This window comes from Salvelinus alpinus, chromosome 33 (assembly GCF_045679555.1).
Source record: "Salvelinus alpinus chromosome 33, SLU_Salpinus.1, whole genome shotgun sequence".
Lineage (NCBI taxonomy): Eukaryota > Metazoa > Chordata > Actinopteri > Salmoniformes > Salmonidae > Salvelinus > Salvelinus alpinus.
Window position 1 is genome coordinate 17,477,123 of NC_092118.1, and position 16,379 is coordinate 17,493,501.

The 16,379-nt window shown below is 40.2% G+C and overlaps 1 protein-coding gene across 2 annotated transcripts in view; it reads left to right on the forward strand.

The window, feature by feature from the left end:
• The window catches only part of LOC139562949 (polypeptide N-acetylgalactosaminyltransferase 18-like), an 82,345-nt gene extending 66,447 nt beyond the window's left edge, over positions 1–15,898 (forward strand). For both annotated transcript variants that reach the window (XM_071381143.1, XM_071381144.1), the window contains exons 10-11: positions 10,981–11,145; positions 15,203–15,898. In XM_071381143.1, the coding sequence (XP_071237244.1) occupies positions 10,981–11,145; positions 15,203–15,349 (312 nt within the window). In that variant the 3' untranslated portion in view covers positions 15,350–15,898. The remainder of the gene's footprint in view (positions 1–10,980; positions 11,146–15,202) is intronic.
• Positions 15,899–16,379: the final 481 nt, after the last annotated feature.

Consider the following 16,379-nt stretch of genomic DNA (forward strand, 5'->3'; position numbering starts at 1 on the left):
TTTGAAAACTGAAATACCTTGGACTATGTAAACGTTAAGCCAAAACCAAAATGGAAACTCATATAACTTTCTACAATGGCTACCTAGTTGTATATTTTTCTGCCATAAATATGCACAGCAGTCATTTCTTGTTAGAGCTTTGGTTCTATTGTTTCTGAATAGATTTCTCTCAAGTTTGCAGAAGGTGAGATTTTAGCCCTGGGCTTAGGGAGATTTTAGCCCGGGCTTAATCAAGTCTTTACACTTGCACATCCTAAAGTGGGCTAGCACCAACCTTAGCCCAGGCCTAGCTAGCCCTGCTCAGTCATTTAGTGTTAGCATCGACTTTTCGGGGCTAGCCCCAGAAAACACAGTGCCATAATAACCAGTGTGAAACAGGGTCAAGAACAACGCCTAGAATGGCTCAAGCTTAGCCCAGGATTAACAAAGGCTAAGCTAGCCCAGGGCCAGTCTAGCATGTGGCTTAGCTAGCCCTGGGCTAAGAACAATGCCTAGAGAGTTTTATGTGATCCTTAACCTGACTAGTATTTGTATTTTGTAAGGATCCCTATAGTCCCAGTCGGTATTCACATAATAATAATAAGGAATATGCCCCTCGACCACATTATTTTCTATTGACCCCAATTGTAAGAGAGGCAACTTAATCATCGATTTTTTTTTGTTGTTATTGTTATACAGCAATAACAAAACATGCCGAAAAGCTGCTGCATTGCTCAATGTACATGTAGCCAGGTCAAAAATCACAACCTACGGTTCGCAATGCTCCCACGTAGGGAAATAGAGCCTGCGAGAAGAGCCCTGTGGATTCAGGCTATTCAGGGTGGGAGAGTGGGAAATGTAATTGGTGTCCAATTAGGCTACACGTAGCTATGTGTGTAAAAAAGCATTTAATCACAGGGAAGACATTTAACTTGTTAAGTACAGTCCACTCACTACTTGTAGCTGTATAGTCTATGTGTTTGTTTTGTTGGTCTTGGCTAGCTTAATGTTTCGGTCATTGGTTGGTAGCTAGCTAGCTAGCTAGCACTAGTGGCTGCTAGCACCGTCATAAAAAGGGACTTGAGGGAAGCCCTATAATATGTTTTTCTAAGTAGTGAGAACACTAGAGAGCAGGCAAAATTGAAAAGTAATCTTTAGACATGTTTTACTTTTCTTAAATGTAGTTTTGTAATTGACTAAAACAGACAACATCAAAACAGTTGTTTTAATAAGGTAAAGTTTTTGCTGTGAGCCAATGGGATCCAAACAAGATTAAGGCAATTACATCACAAAAAAACAGTACATCATACAGCACATTATTACACCACTACTCTACCACTACATATCTACAATACAAAATGTATAATACCACAATACAACAAAATTACAGTGTACGTGTGTAGAGTGCGTGTGTTTTAGTTTTATCTGTTTTTTAAATCTGATTTTACTACTCGCTTGAGTTACTTGATGTGGAATAGAGTTCCATGTAGTTATGGCTCTATGTAGTACTGTGCGTTTCCCAGAGTCTGTTCTGGACTTGGGGACAGTGAAGAGACCCTTGGTTGCATCTCTTGTGGGGTATGTATGGGTGGCTGAGCTATGTGCTAGTTGTTTAAACAGATAGCTCGGTGCTTTCAACATGTCAATACCTCTCACAAAGACTAGTGATGCAGTCAATCTCTACACTACTTTGAGCCAGGAGAGATTGGCATGCATGTTATTGATGTTAGCTCTCCGTGAAAAAAGGCCAGCCGTGCTGCTCTGTTCCGGGTCAACTGTAATTTGCCTATTTCCCTCTTTGTGGAACTTTACTATATGACTGGGCAGTAGTCCAGGTGCGATAAAACTAGGGCCTGTAGGACTTGTTTTGTTGATAGCAATGTCAAGAAAGCAGAGCAGCGCTTTATTACAGACAGACCTCTCCCCATCTTAGCTACCATTGCATCAATATGTTTTGACCATGACAGTTGTACAATCCAGGGTTACACCAAGCAGTTTAGTCTCCTCAACTTGCTCAATTTCCACATTATTCATTACAAGATATAGTTGAGGTTTAAGGTTTAGTCAATGATTTGTCCCAAATTCAATGCTTTCAGTTTTTGAAATATTTATGACTAGCATATTACTTGCCACCCATTCTAAAACTGTCTGCAGCTCTAAGTGTTGCAATGATTTAACTTGCTGTGGTATCTGACATGTATAATGTTCAGTCATCAGCATAAACAGACACACAGGCTTTACTCGGTGCAAGTGGCAGGTCATTAGTGAAAATAGAAAAAGGTAAGTGGCCTAGACAGCTGCCCTGTGGTATTCGCGACTCTACCTGGACTATGTGGGAGAGGCTTTAATTAAAGATGATGTAAAGCCATAACACATACAGTACCAGTCAAAAGTTTGGACACACCTACTCATTCAGGAGTTTCTTTATTTTTACTATTTTCTACATTGTAGAATAGTAGTGAAGAAATCAAAACTATGAAATAACACATATGGAATCATGTAGTAACCAAAAAAGTGTTTAACAAATCAAAATAGATTTGAGATTTGAGATTCTTCAAAGTAGCCACCCTTTGCCTTGATGACAGCTTTGCACACTCTAGGCATTCTCTCAACTAGCTTCACCAGGAATGCTTTTCCAACTTTCTTGAAGGAGTTCCCACATATGCTGAGCACATGTTGTTTGCTTTTCCTTCTGCGGTCCAACTCATCCCAAACCATCTAAATTGGGTTGCAGTCCGGTGATTGTGGAGGCCAGGTCATCTGATACAGCACTCCATCACTCCTCTTCTTGGTCAAATAGCCCTTACATAGCTTGGAGGTGTGTACAGCTGGTGCTCTCATGCATGCTTCAGTGTTACTTGCCTTGAAGCAAGCATAAAAGGCATTTAGCCCGTCTGGTTGGCTCGAGTCACTGGGCAGCTCGTGACTGGGTTTCCCTTTGTAGTCCGTAATAGTTTGCAAGCCCTGCCACATCAGACGAGCATCAGAGCCGGTTTTTGTAGGATTCAATCTTAGTCCTGTATTGACGCTTTGCCTGTTTGACGGTTCGTCTGAGGGCATAGCGTAATTTCTTACAAGTGTACGGATTAGTGTCCCACTCCTTGGAAGCGGCAGCTCTAGCCTTTAGCTCGGTGCGGATATTGCCTGTAATCCATGGCTTCTGGTTGGGATATGTACGTACGGTCACTGTGGGGATGATGTTGTTGATGCACTTATTGATGAAGCTGGTGACTGAGGTGGTATACTCCTCAATGCCATTGGATGAATCCCGGGACATGTTCCAGTCTGTGCTAGCAAAACAGTCCTGTAGTGTAGCATCCGCATCATCTGACCACTTCTGTATTGAACGAGTCACTGGTTCTTCCTGCTTTAGTTTTTGCTTGTAAGCAGGAATCAGGAGGATATAATTATGGTCAGATTTGCCAAATGGAGGGCGAGGGAGAGTTTTGTATGGGTCTCTGTGTGTGGAGTAAAGGTGGTCTAGAGTTTTTTTCCCCTCTAGTTGCACATGTGGCATGCTGGTAGAAATTAGGTAAAACGGATTTAAGTTTGCCTGCATTAAATTCCCCGGACACTAGGAGCGACGCTTCTGGATGAGCATTTTCTTGTTTGCTTTTGGCCTTATACAGCTCTTTGAGTGCGGTCTTAGTGCCAGTATCGGTTTGTGGTGGTAAATAGACGGCTACGAAAAATATAGATGCAAACTCTCTTGGTAGATTGTGTGGTCTACAGCTTATCATGAAGTACCCTACCTAAGGTGCGCAATACCTCGAGACTTCCTTAATATTAAACATTGTGCACCAGCTGTTATCGACAAATCGACACACCACCCCATTCATCTTACCGGACGTAGCTGTTCTGTCCTGCCAATGCACGGAAAACCCAGCCAACTGTATATTATCCGTGTTGTCATTCAGCCACGACTCGGTGAAGCATAAGATATTATAATTTAATGTCCCGTTGGTAGGATAGTCTCGGAATAGAGCTCATCCAGTTTATTCTCCAGTGATTGCACGTTGGCCAATAGAACGGATGGTAGAGGTGGATTATCCATTCGCCAATGAATTTTCACAAGGCACCCCCGATCTCTGCCCCTTGTACCTCTGTCTTTTCTTCATACAAATGACTGGGATTTGGGCCTGGTCTCGGAGAAACAGTGTATCCTTCGCGTCGGACTCATTAAATAAAAAATATTCGTCCACTTCGAGGTGAGTAATCGCTGTTCTGATATCCTGAAACTCTTTTCTGTAATAAGAGACGGTAGCAATGGTAGCAACATTATGTACAAAATAAGTTTCAAACAATGTGAAAAACACACAAAATAGCACAGCTGGTTAAGAGCCGGTAAAACGGCAGCCATCCCCTCCAACGCCATTCTAAAAGTCTTTCATAATTTGGTAAGTTATGCATGGATGTGTAGGTTCAGAGTTTGTTTTTGGCATGTTATGCCTAATTTTGCTAATCTTGACAATTAAAAAATCATTAAAGTAGTTGGCAATATCAGTGGGTTTTTGTGATGATTGAGCCATCTGATTCAATGAATGGTTCGACTTTTTGCCCAAAATTTTATTTAACTTCTAGTTCCTCCCAATCCCGGATCCGGGAGCACCCCCCACAGTAAAAAAGCTGACTAGCATAGCCTAGCATAGCGTCACAAGTAAATACTAGCATCTAAATATCATTAAATCACAAGTCCAAGACACCAGATGAAAGATACAGATCTTGTGAATTTCTGATTTTTAAAATGTTTTACAGGGAAGACACAATATGTAAATCTATTAGCTAACCACGATAGCAAAAGACACCACTTTTTTTACTCCAACAGTTTTTTACTCCATCAGTAGCTATCACTAATTCGACTAAATAAAGATATATATAGCCACTAACCAAGAAACAACTTCATAAGATGACAGTCTGATAACATATTTATGGTATAGCATATGTTTTTTTAGAAAAATTTGCATTTTTCAGGTATAAATCATAGTTTACCATTGCAGCCACTATAACAAAACTCACCAAAGCGACTAGAATAACTACAGAGAGCAACATGTATTACCTAATTAATCATCATAAAACATTTCTTAAAAATACACAGCGTGCAGCAATTGAAATACACAGATCTTGTGAATCCAGACAATATTTCAGATTTTCTAAGTGTTTTACAGCGAAAACACAATATATCGTTATATTAGCATACCACATGAGCTAACATCACCCCAGCATTGATTCAAGGCAAAAAGCGCGATCACCACCAAAATATATTAATTTTTTCACTAACCTTCTCAGAATTCTTCAGATGACAGTCCTGTAACATATTACACAATGCATATAGAGTTTGTTCGAAAATGTGCATATTTAGCATCACAAATCGTGGTTATGCAATGTAATCAGTCAAAACATGGCATGCATTCTGGCCGGCGCCATCTTGGAAAGGCACCTAAGTTTACGATTATTTATCGATTAGATTGACTAAAAAAATACAGGTTGGACAGCTAATGAAAGATGCATTAGTTATTAATGCAACCGCTGAGTTAGATTTTTAAAATTAACGTTACTAGACATACAGTGTGCGTTACAGCCAGACTAGTGCCGCAACAATGGCCGACAAATGCGTTTACATTTTTCCACATAAATACGGAATAAAATCATAAATAGCTCTTACTTTTGGACAAGCTTCCATCAGTATCTTGGGCAAGGTGTCCTTTGTCCAAAAGAATCGTTGCTTTGTTGTAAAACGTCCTCTTCAACTTCGGAACTAGACGCTAACAATAGCTACGTGGCACACACATGTCCAAATCCTCAAACGCAATACTACGAAAATTCCGAAAATAGCAATATACTCGCATAAACTGATATAAATCGGTTTCAAATAACTTCGTTATGATGTTTCTAACACCTATATCGAATTAAATCACAGACGGATATATCTTAGGCCGATAACAAGAGCTTTTCAACATGCCATTCTGATGTCCTCTCTTGCGCCTTGGCGAGCGTCCAAAAGAACGGACATGTCACTCCATTGCCTTTTATAAACTCTGAAAAATACGTAGAGACTCCATTCCACTTCTCATTGGTTACTGACATCCAGGGGAAGGCGGGTGCAGTTCATTTCGATCCATATGGCACACACAGAGCTTTAAACTGATCTGAGAACAGAGACTATTTTTCTGACCTTCGCATGTCCTGTCATGATTTTCGCTGTAGAAAGAGTTCTGGTTCACCCACAGACATAATTCAAACGGTTTTAGAAACTAGAGATTGTTTTCTATCCAATAGTAATAATAATATGCATATTGTACGAGCAAGAATTGAGTATGAGGCAGTTTAATTTGGAGACGATATTTTCCAAAGTGGAAACAGCATCCTTTATGTTTTTGTTTCATGGTACAGTTTCTTCTTCTTTTTGTTTATTTTAGTCACATGATTTCTCAATTTACAGTATGTTTGCCAATTGGCTGTGCAGCCAGCCAGACTTATTTGCCATTCCCTATGTCTCGTCCCTGTCAACCATACAATTTTTTAATTCCTCATTTAGCTGTTTTAGCTGTTTTTACAGTCATTTCTTAATAGATGCATGCTTATTAGTAAATGGAATAAGCAATTTCATAAATTATTAAAGTTCAGTGTCTGGCTGCTCCTCATTAAAAACCACAGACCAGTAAATATTATTTACATCTTCAACATAGAAATCAGTACAAAACCTCTTGTATGATCTCTTAAACGCTATATTAGGCCCACACTTTGGTTTTCTTAGATATGCCTACTACTGTATGATCACTACATTCCATTTAGAGCAGATTTCTGTAAATAGCCTGGTAGGTTGACTGATAACCTGAACCAGGTTGCAGGCACTGGTTAGTTTGAAGCTTTTTTTTCAGTGGACAGCTTGATGAAAGTCAATATTTAGGTCACTCAGAAAATATAGTATCTTTCTGTTGATATCACACACATCATCAAGCATTTCACACATATTATACAGATACTGACTATTAGCACTTAGTGGTCTACAGAAACTTCCCACAAGAATAGACATTAGGTGAGGCAAGTGAACCTGTAGCCATCTTACTTCAACAGCATTTGACATGAGATTCTCTCTAAGTTTTAAAGGAATATGACTCTAAATATAAACAGCAACACCTCCCCCATTGGTATTCCTGTCTCTTCTGTAGATTTTATAGCTATGTATTGCTACCACTGTATCATCAAATAATTATCTAAGTGCGTTTCAGAGATCCAGTATATGAATGTTATCTGTTACTAGCAAGGTACTGATTTCATCAACCTTGTTTCTTTGGCTACATACAGTATGGTAATGTGGGCTATTTTCAGCACTTTTCTGTGTTGCGTTATTGTTTTTATTGCTTTACTGGGAGGCTTATCAGAGGTAGACATGACAGTGATGTTTATATTTGAGCTGATAGTGCAGGGTGAACTACTCCCAGTGGGCTTCCTACTAGGGCAAACCGTATCAGTGCTAACAGCATAACTCAGGTTCATAGGCGCATGATTACTGCTGACAATAGCTGTCGGATTGACAGAGGCATTCAGGGGAGTTAGAGGAACATAAATTAGGTTACTTACATTATGACTGATAACTCTCCTGGGAAACTGTACATTTGCAGCAGCACGACGACAACTCAGCAACACAATGGTAGGGATTATCTGAGCAGGGCTTGGGTCACCGGTATGTCATTGTCTCAACGCGGCCTTGAAATGGGAGGACAGGGTCCAAGCACCAAAATGATTTAGATGGACTCCATCATTCCTGTAGAGTATCTTCTGTTTCCAAAAGGTATCAACGTTATTTATAAAAGTTATGCCAACAGAGCTACAGTAATCTTTTAGCCAGATGTGTCGTAAAAAGTGGTATAATCCTTGAAAGTGAAGCAAAAAGTTGCATCCACTGTCATCCTTGCCTATTCAAACATCTCCATGGTAAACCATTCACACTCATTGCACCTGTATTGATGTTTACGCTAGTTTACAAAATAAAACTCTGGAGGAATCTCCTGTGATCTCTTACAAGAAAGAAAGACAGTCGGAGCTGATCTTTCCCAAGATGCCTTGCACACTTTTTTTAACAGATAACTCCAGAGAAAACATACTGTAACACCCAATCTCACATCCCGAGAGCAGGCTAATTGAAGAACTCATTAATGTTAGAAATCTGTTCAAATGTCGGGTTACAGTGCTGTTACTCCTTTTAGAATCCGTTTTAATTTCACACCACTACAGATGTCGTTTTCTTCCTGCTTTACCTCCTACTGATAGTGAGGGACTGGAGGATAGTTTTCACTTTTTTTATTATATTTAATTTTCCCTTTTTTAAAAAGTATTTTTTTAAACAAACTTATACATATGATCATCAACTTACAGACACACACAACAAATGGCTACATCTCATCTATCGAGACCCGCATGCTCACACCCCCATTCTTAGTGCCTGCATTATTGTTTGCCACTTGGCTTTAAATTGTACCAATTCGTTTTTCTCGGTCACCCATGCTATTTCAATAATAAATCTGTTTATTTTTTCCATTGTGTCTATACATTTTTTCAAGATGAGTGATGAGAAAATGATCGTCCAGTAAAGAACCTGAAGGCCCGCACACTGTTTCTGCTCCTAATTCACCACTTTATGGACTACGTTTCGATCCAAAACTGATCTTCGTCACGTCAAACAGACGTATACAGACGTATACACATTTCACCTCACATGGCCATCACATGGTGGGTGTGGAAACAATTAAATTCCCTTTTGCGCATAGTCAATCATAATTAATCACAGAAGTACTATACATATGGTCATAAAGTATTATATACATACAAATGGGTCCAAGTTAAAACCTAGGCAACGGTAAAAAAATTAGATTATGTTGGAAACTGTTGGAATACCCGCCCATATGACCATTACATGCGGAACGCGCAGTGGCCATAGGTCACTAATTATATCTAATTATATCTATTTCAAAAACAACTTGTGTACCTCTAATCATTTGGTATCAGTAGTTACAAAAAATTGAATATATTTACAAAATGACCAAGTTGAGACCAATATGGCAGGACAAATCAACGTGACATATTCATGGAATGGTCTGATATCAAACTCTTGGTTTAGACCTTTAGGAGACATGGCCGACAAATAGTGAATCCAATACAATTCTCTTCTTAGTAATAGATGATCACTATCTCCCCCCTCCTAAGAGTCTTAACATGTTCGATACCAATGTATCTCAGAGAGCAATCCATGAAATCCGTAGCCACAGGGTTTCTCTGATCAAGAGTCCTGATATTACTCCTGTGTTATGCTATCCTTGTCTCAAATTTTTGGTGGAACACGTAATGATGCCCTTAATCTTAATGGCCTTGCCCATGATAGGGTGATTGAACATTGTGTGCATTGTTCGTGAAGTTACACTGGGTACATCGGCCACATCTGTAATTACCGTCCGGCACATTGTCTAGGAAGGTGCTACGTGGCACCGGTGGAAGATCAGACGTCACCACCATTTGACTGATGTTGGGGGCGCGTCAAAAGACTACCTGCGGGGGTTCTTTAAATGTATTTTCCATTTGTGAATCAGGCCTCAAGATGTGCCTGTGTTTTTTTATGATATGGTCAAACTGTTTGCCAAGTGGGGAGAATTGAAGGAATACTGAACTCGTTGGTCAGGGGGGAGGGGTGATTTGGGTGTGAGGATGTCATTCTTGGTCATATTTTTTTAATGATCCCTTGCATCATGCAGCCATTCCTCTGGGTAACCCTGCTGTCTGCAAAGCTCATCCAGACAGTCGGCTACTCTGTCATAGTCACTCTGTGTACTACAGATCCTGTGTATGCGAATGTATTGGATGATAGGGATGTGAGCACTCGGTCTGTTTGGTTTGGATCTTGTAAAATCCTTTTTATTTTCTTCCATATCGTTAGTGTTTTTAACTATGAAGTTGTTAGTGTTCATAGCTTTATCCTTTGAAAATAGACACGTAAAAATATTCTGGAGATGAGCATGCACATCTTCAATGTGTATCCCATTGTTCCTCTTTAATACATTTAACTATACGTCGCAAGGAAAAGCCTTGGGTAGCGAGTTGATACAGTTCCAAGTCTGGAAGGTTAAAACCACCCTCGGACTTAGGAAGATGTAACACTTTGATTTGTATTTTATGAATTTTATTTGCCCATATAAAGTCTTATGACCGAGTATACTTTTTTAAAGAATGTCATCGGTGGGTTAATTGGTATTACCGAAAATAAATACAAAAACATTGGCAGCCTTGTAATTCTAAAGAGATTTATTCTACCTGTAAGATTGATGGGATAGTTTAAGGTGACATACACAGTGTATTTATGACAACTGTTTGCTAACGACAAGGTAGCAATAAACCCCTCCTAATGTAACCCTGTGCTACCTACCACCTTTATCCCCACCCCTATCCAGCTGTGATGTCCTCCCTCCCCTCCAGCTGTTACATTCCCCCGCCTCTCCCAGGCTTCTAGCTACCCAACATGTCTAGCTACCCCACATGTGCAGACAAGCCTCCTCATCCCTCATATGCACGGCGATGGAGTCAGAGCACAGATGCAGCTGCCATCTGTAGTACACACCACTACCTCTGCTGCTCCACTCAGTTCAAACAGATGCTTTTTCCTTCCAGTGGTGTTTTACGGCCTGTTAGCTAAATATGGGCACTCAAGGGCCCTTGGAAAATACGGTCTGGAAGGACCGCATCAGAGAGTGCAATTAGAAGTGTTTGGGTTTAGCTGGTCGATTTGTATTGTTTATGGAGAGCGCTCCTCTCCATAAACAATAAGCCATTTCCCACACTATGCCATTTCCTGCCCTGTGCTTCAGTTCAGTGAGGGTAGCTGCATGAATAGACATGCCTATGGGTGAAGTAAGTCCTAGTGAAAAGCCTAAAACAAATCAACATTTTGTGAAATGCTTGAATGCCTCCAGCTCTCAGTAGCTTATGTATGTGCTGTCTCTTCTGTCATTCCAGAATGTGTACTACACCAGCACTCAGGAGTTACATGTAGGGGTGCTCAGTCCCACCATCGATGACGATGACAACAAGTGCCTGGTGGATGTGAACAGCCGACCGCGCCTCATCGAGTGTAGCTACGCCACAGCCAAGCGCATGAAGCTCCACTGGCTATTTACTCAGGTAAGAAACCATACAGACCTGACCAACACACTCAGACTGCTCACTGAAAATAGACCAGCAAGCGATAGAAAATGGTAAGTCAATGATCTAAATTAATACTTTGTTGTCAGGGAGTTGGATCATTAGTAAATGTGGCACCAGTGGAGGTAGGTATCTTGGGTACATTTTAGGGGGTAATATTGGCGGAAATCAATGGCTCGGTGTGGTTGGATTGGTCTCCATTTAAGGAGTGTCACAGATATAACAGAGTTTTACGGTCCACAGACCTCTCCACATTCCTCCAAACCATTTAGACGTGAACAGTAAATGCATCATAATGACTCTCTCTGTCTTCATTATTGGACTGGCTCACTGAGCACAATGGCCTGTAATGAGGGCTACATCAACATGGTCTGAAGAGTGCGTCACCCACTTCACCCAGTTTTGAAGGCGCAATTAAAATCGTTCTGATTATGTGTCATCATAATGTATGCGCTCAAAATATCCACTCAAAATAGTGGGGTGCTAACCTTGAATTCAACTTCTAGGAATTGTGTTTTCAGATAAAGACGTATTTTTCTCTCCATTGGTGGATCACTTATTTATTTTGAGTGGATGCCCGCACAAGTTAGAAACTTGTAGGTTCTGTACCGTATCCCCCCAAAAAATGATAACAAGGAGTGAGACATTGAAAACATATATATATATATATATATGTACTGTATGTCATATGCCTGGATTGGTTGAATCTCTATCACTAAAACTCCTAAAAGTCAAGGTATTGTCAATTATGGATTCAACCTATTTGCGTCTATAGCTTTGACATTAGTGTGATGCCTTGTGAACTTTGGTTAGGGGAGGGTTTGGTCGGCAGGGATGTCCTTGTCCCATTGTGCACTAGCGACTCCTGTGGCGGGCTGGGCGCAGTGCACGCTGACACGGTGGCCAGGTGTACGGTGTTCCCTCCGACACGTTGGTGCAGCTGGCTTCCGGGTTAAGCGGGCGTTGTGTCAAGAAGCAGTGCGGCTTGGTTGGGTTGTGTTTTGGAGGACGTATGGCTCTTGACCTTCATCTCTCCCGAGTCCGTACGGGAGTTGCAGCGATGAGACAAGACTGTAACTACCAATTGGACACTACGAAATTGGGGAGAAAAAGGGGTGAAGTATAGGTAGCTCTGGAGTGTAAAAGGATTGAAATGCTTGATCTCACGTTTCACATATCTACATGGCTCTTCTGTAGGTGGTTTCTTGGTTTAGCATTGTATAATTTAAAAGGGAATAGTCAGACACCATGCATTATTGATCACATTTCTGCTAGACATAGTGTGAAATGTGTTTTACCTCAAAAGGAAATGCATCGATACAACTCAAGCATAGGGTTGTACAGTACTGTAGCGAGGAGGAATGTTCCTATTCCCATTCTAGCTTAAGCGTTACCACACTTAAATTCTACGAGATGGAGAGGAGGAGAATAGCAGCAATCAATGAATCTCTCTGGTTGAATGTGCCTGACAATTTTGACTTTTCTTCGCTTTAAAGCCTTATAGTGGAAATTCAACATGCTCTCTCCTCAAGTTAAATAATTTTGATGTATCTTGGGAAGCAGAAGAAAAGAAGTGGGTGTTTGTATTTGTAAAGATTTTGTCAGCAGTTAAGGTGGCTGTAGCGTGGGCTGTAGTATGGAGACACAGAGGGTTTAGGTGTAAAGAGCCCTGCTTGGGAGACAATCTTAACACGCCGATTAAACACATCTAATTAGCTTTCTGTTCATCCTCAGTGCTTTCACTGACTCAATGACGTCACCTTCCCAAGTGCTCCTGTTTTCTACTATCCTTTGTGTTTTTCTACTACATGGTGTATCTTCTACCTCATGTCGGCCTACACACTGCAAACGCTTCCTATGTCCTTATGTAACACAACACGTAAACACATGCATGCACACACATTCACCTGCATGCACACACAGACTCCCAAACTGTTCACTCAAAAATTATCAATTAGATGAAAGAACACAGGAGAGTTGGTTAACTTTTCACCGCTGCTTGTGAACCCAGGACCATTATCATTCTGGCTCGCTGGTTCACTCTCTATAGCAAATCAATATGTTGATTTGGCAGCAGCCCACAGGATCAAGCACAGGGAACAAACAGGACTGGTCTTCTGCCAGTACAGAATTCAACCTCAGGACTTACGTACTGTAATGCAGTCTCTCCTGGAGAGAACGCAGGCCTTTTAAGCACCCTGAAGGTTATAATGGTTATTGGTGTTTAGCATCTTTTGATGTTGACTTCCCAGATAGAGAAAGGCTGAGTAATGCTGATATTTTTTATTGTGTGAAATTGTTCTGAAGTGTTCAGTGACCCACTGGAATTCAACTGCCTCAGAAAATGTTTGCTATTTAGCCATGTATAGCCGAAACATCAGGTTAAGAACATTATGCCGAAGCCCTGAGGTTACTTGGCAGGCTTCCTGCTGCAAGATGGTAATCTTGCAAATATGAATAGAATCAGGATGAAATTATGATTATTTTCTGTAAATAAATACGTGTTTTAGCTGCTTGGTAGATGCCTCGTAAATATTTCAGGATGCGCCTCTGGCAAAGTATGATAATGACAGAATGAAAAACAAATGTATTATTGTTTTATATTTTGAAACAACTTCAGATGTCTAGACATAGTCTTAACAATTGATGAGCTGAAATAAATTAATCAGCAATGATAACATAAAGTACATGTACAACTTTTTTCATATGGGACTTTTTGGTTCTACTGCATTGTGTAGCTCTATTTGTTTTCTTTGTCATATCTTATTTGCAGGTAATGTTGATTTCCTTGTACTCATTCCAGGCTATATGCACCATGTGGCCAATGAGGTGTATCTAATGGCTAATGGTTCTTTCATTTGGTTGAACATATGGAATCCACCATGTTATATTTCATGCTACATCTGACAACCATTACTACACGTGGAGATGTTGATTACTGATGAAAAACTATTAGTGAATATGTAAACTGTATCCATCCCCCATGTATTTTGCAGAATGCACTCAAGCAGATAATTGTTTCATTCCATAGCTTTTAGGCATGCAAGACCTGACAAGCACTCTTAACTTAACAGACAGTATTCTATTCTAATGAAAACTTATCATATCCTGAATCAGAGTGACATCGACTAGACTTCTTGTCATTTTGATTAATTCACTTTCAAATTAACCTGACCAAATCATCCGTATGCTGTATGTGCAACAAAACATTGATGACAAGTTGACAATGAGATTGCTTAGAGGTGGTTGTTGACTCCACATATAAAGATTAATCCCTCATAAAAAGTGATGTTAATTATCAATTGGTTAGTGCAAATCTTAATGATGTGTATTGGTCTGAATTTCTGAACCTTAACATGCCCTTGCATCTTTCTTTATAGAGCATCTAGTCTTGAACCAAAATTAAAGCCCATTTTAAAACGATTGCCTTTCCAGCTTGAGTCGTCGTTCTCCTGACTGAGAGATGACACGGGAGATTCTCTGATCCCAGTTACAGAGATAGTGAGCTTATCTGATCTGTGCAGTGACTCCCATCACACTGGTCCCAACAGTTGAGTCCAACCCAAAGCTTTAAGGCCTCCACGTACATGTGAGAGACTCTCCGCTCTAACAAATGGGAAAGAGAGATGAGATGGAGAGACACTTCGAAGCACACGATTCCTTAGGTGACAAAGATTGAGTTTCTTCCTGTAAGTGTGAGGGTTGTTTTCTCAGGTGATGTGTGAAAAATGTTTTCTTCTCATCTAATGTTATCACATAATCTTGCCATTCCTACTGAGAGTGCTACTGAGTATAATGGTAGATAGCATCAGCATGCTCACGAAGCAAGAACAACAATATCTGGGAAGGCCCCAGTGCTGGCGCCGAAGGGAAATCAGTACAAAACAGTGCTGCGGGTGCTTGTTAAGCTATACACATCAACCCCATCCATTAATTCATAGCGCTGCGGGGTTAAGGTGACACAGCAATCAACGTCATGCACACCAATGATGCTGTCGCATCCCACTGTCTTAGATCTACCTGTTTTTTCTTTCAGGGAGGTTCCATTCAGAACAGGAAATCGAAGCGATGCCTTGAGCTGGTGGCCAGCAATGACAACGAGTTTGGGTACCAGCTGGCCCTTCAAAAATGCACTGGACAGAAATGGTCCATCACCAACACACTGCCTGGCAGTGCCCTATAATGGGCTCCTCTGAGAGAACACTGGTCAAATATACTGGAGCACACTGGACTGGATGGGGTGCTTACTCTGTTGCTCCTCTGGACTTTCTGTTGTGGATAAAGGAGAATGGTGTATGGTTAATGACAGTCATTGGAGCACCATGATGTCTTTTTGTTCACCAGTTGACATCACATGATAAATGTTAAACATTTTCTTTAGCCTATGGATCAGCCATAGATGGTTGATATTGTTCATTATGAGATACTATGAAACATATTTTGTGAAGAGTGTAGTTGGTTTTCTGTTGACTTGAAGGTTGTACTGGGTTCTATATGTTCATTGTTGTACTTGGTACATAACTGCTACTGTGTAGCAAGCATTACGAAAAGTTCTCTGCTGTTTTCTTTTCTTCTAGTGTCTCAGGTTTGTAGGATAAGTTTATTATGCGATTAAGCTGTACAGTTTTGGCGAAATGCTGGATATATATATGAAAATAATATACTATTTTCTAAGTGTAAATATTCAAAATATTTATAATATATGCCAGTAAAAGAACTGATGCTACGTGAATGTGTGGTAGTGTGTTTTTTTCCAATGGTACAATATTGAGTGTGCCCTTTCCATGTAAACTGCCACCAGCTGTCCCATATGTGCGTCTGGTCCCATGTGACACAAGGCAAATGTCATGTTATCAAAATGAATGTGTGTTTTTCCCCTAAAGCTCATGCCTTTAAGGTTATAGCTCTCTCAACATACAGAAGTTAATAATTTATGTTCACTATTTAATGGTAGCTGATTACACAAATTATATTAATGATCACATACAGATGTAGGATCTTAATTTGATCACTCTTTTGTTGCTGAGAATTTTCCTGCACAGCAGGAACTTGTAGTGTATTCAAGGTATAAAAAGGCTTCTAAAGTGTGTAATTGCCTCTTTAAAATGTCAGACTTGATTTGCCCTAATGAAAAATAATCCACTTAACAATTCACATTTTCTGTTGCTGCAGGATTATTTTCAAATGAATATCCTACATGTTTCTTTATTTTT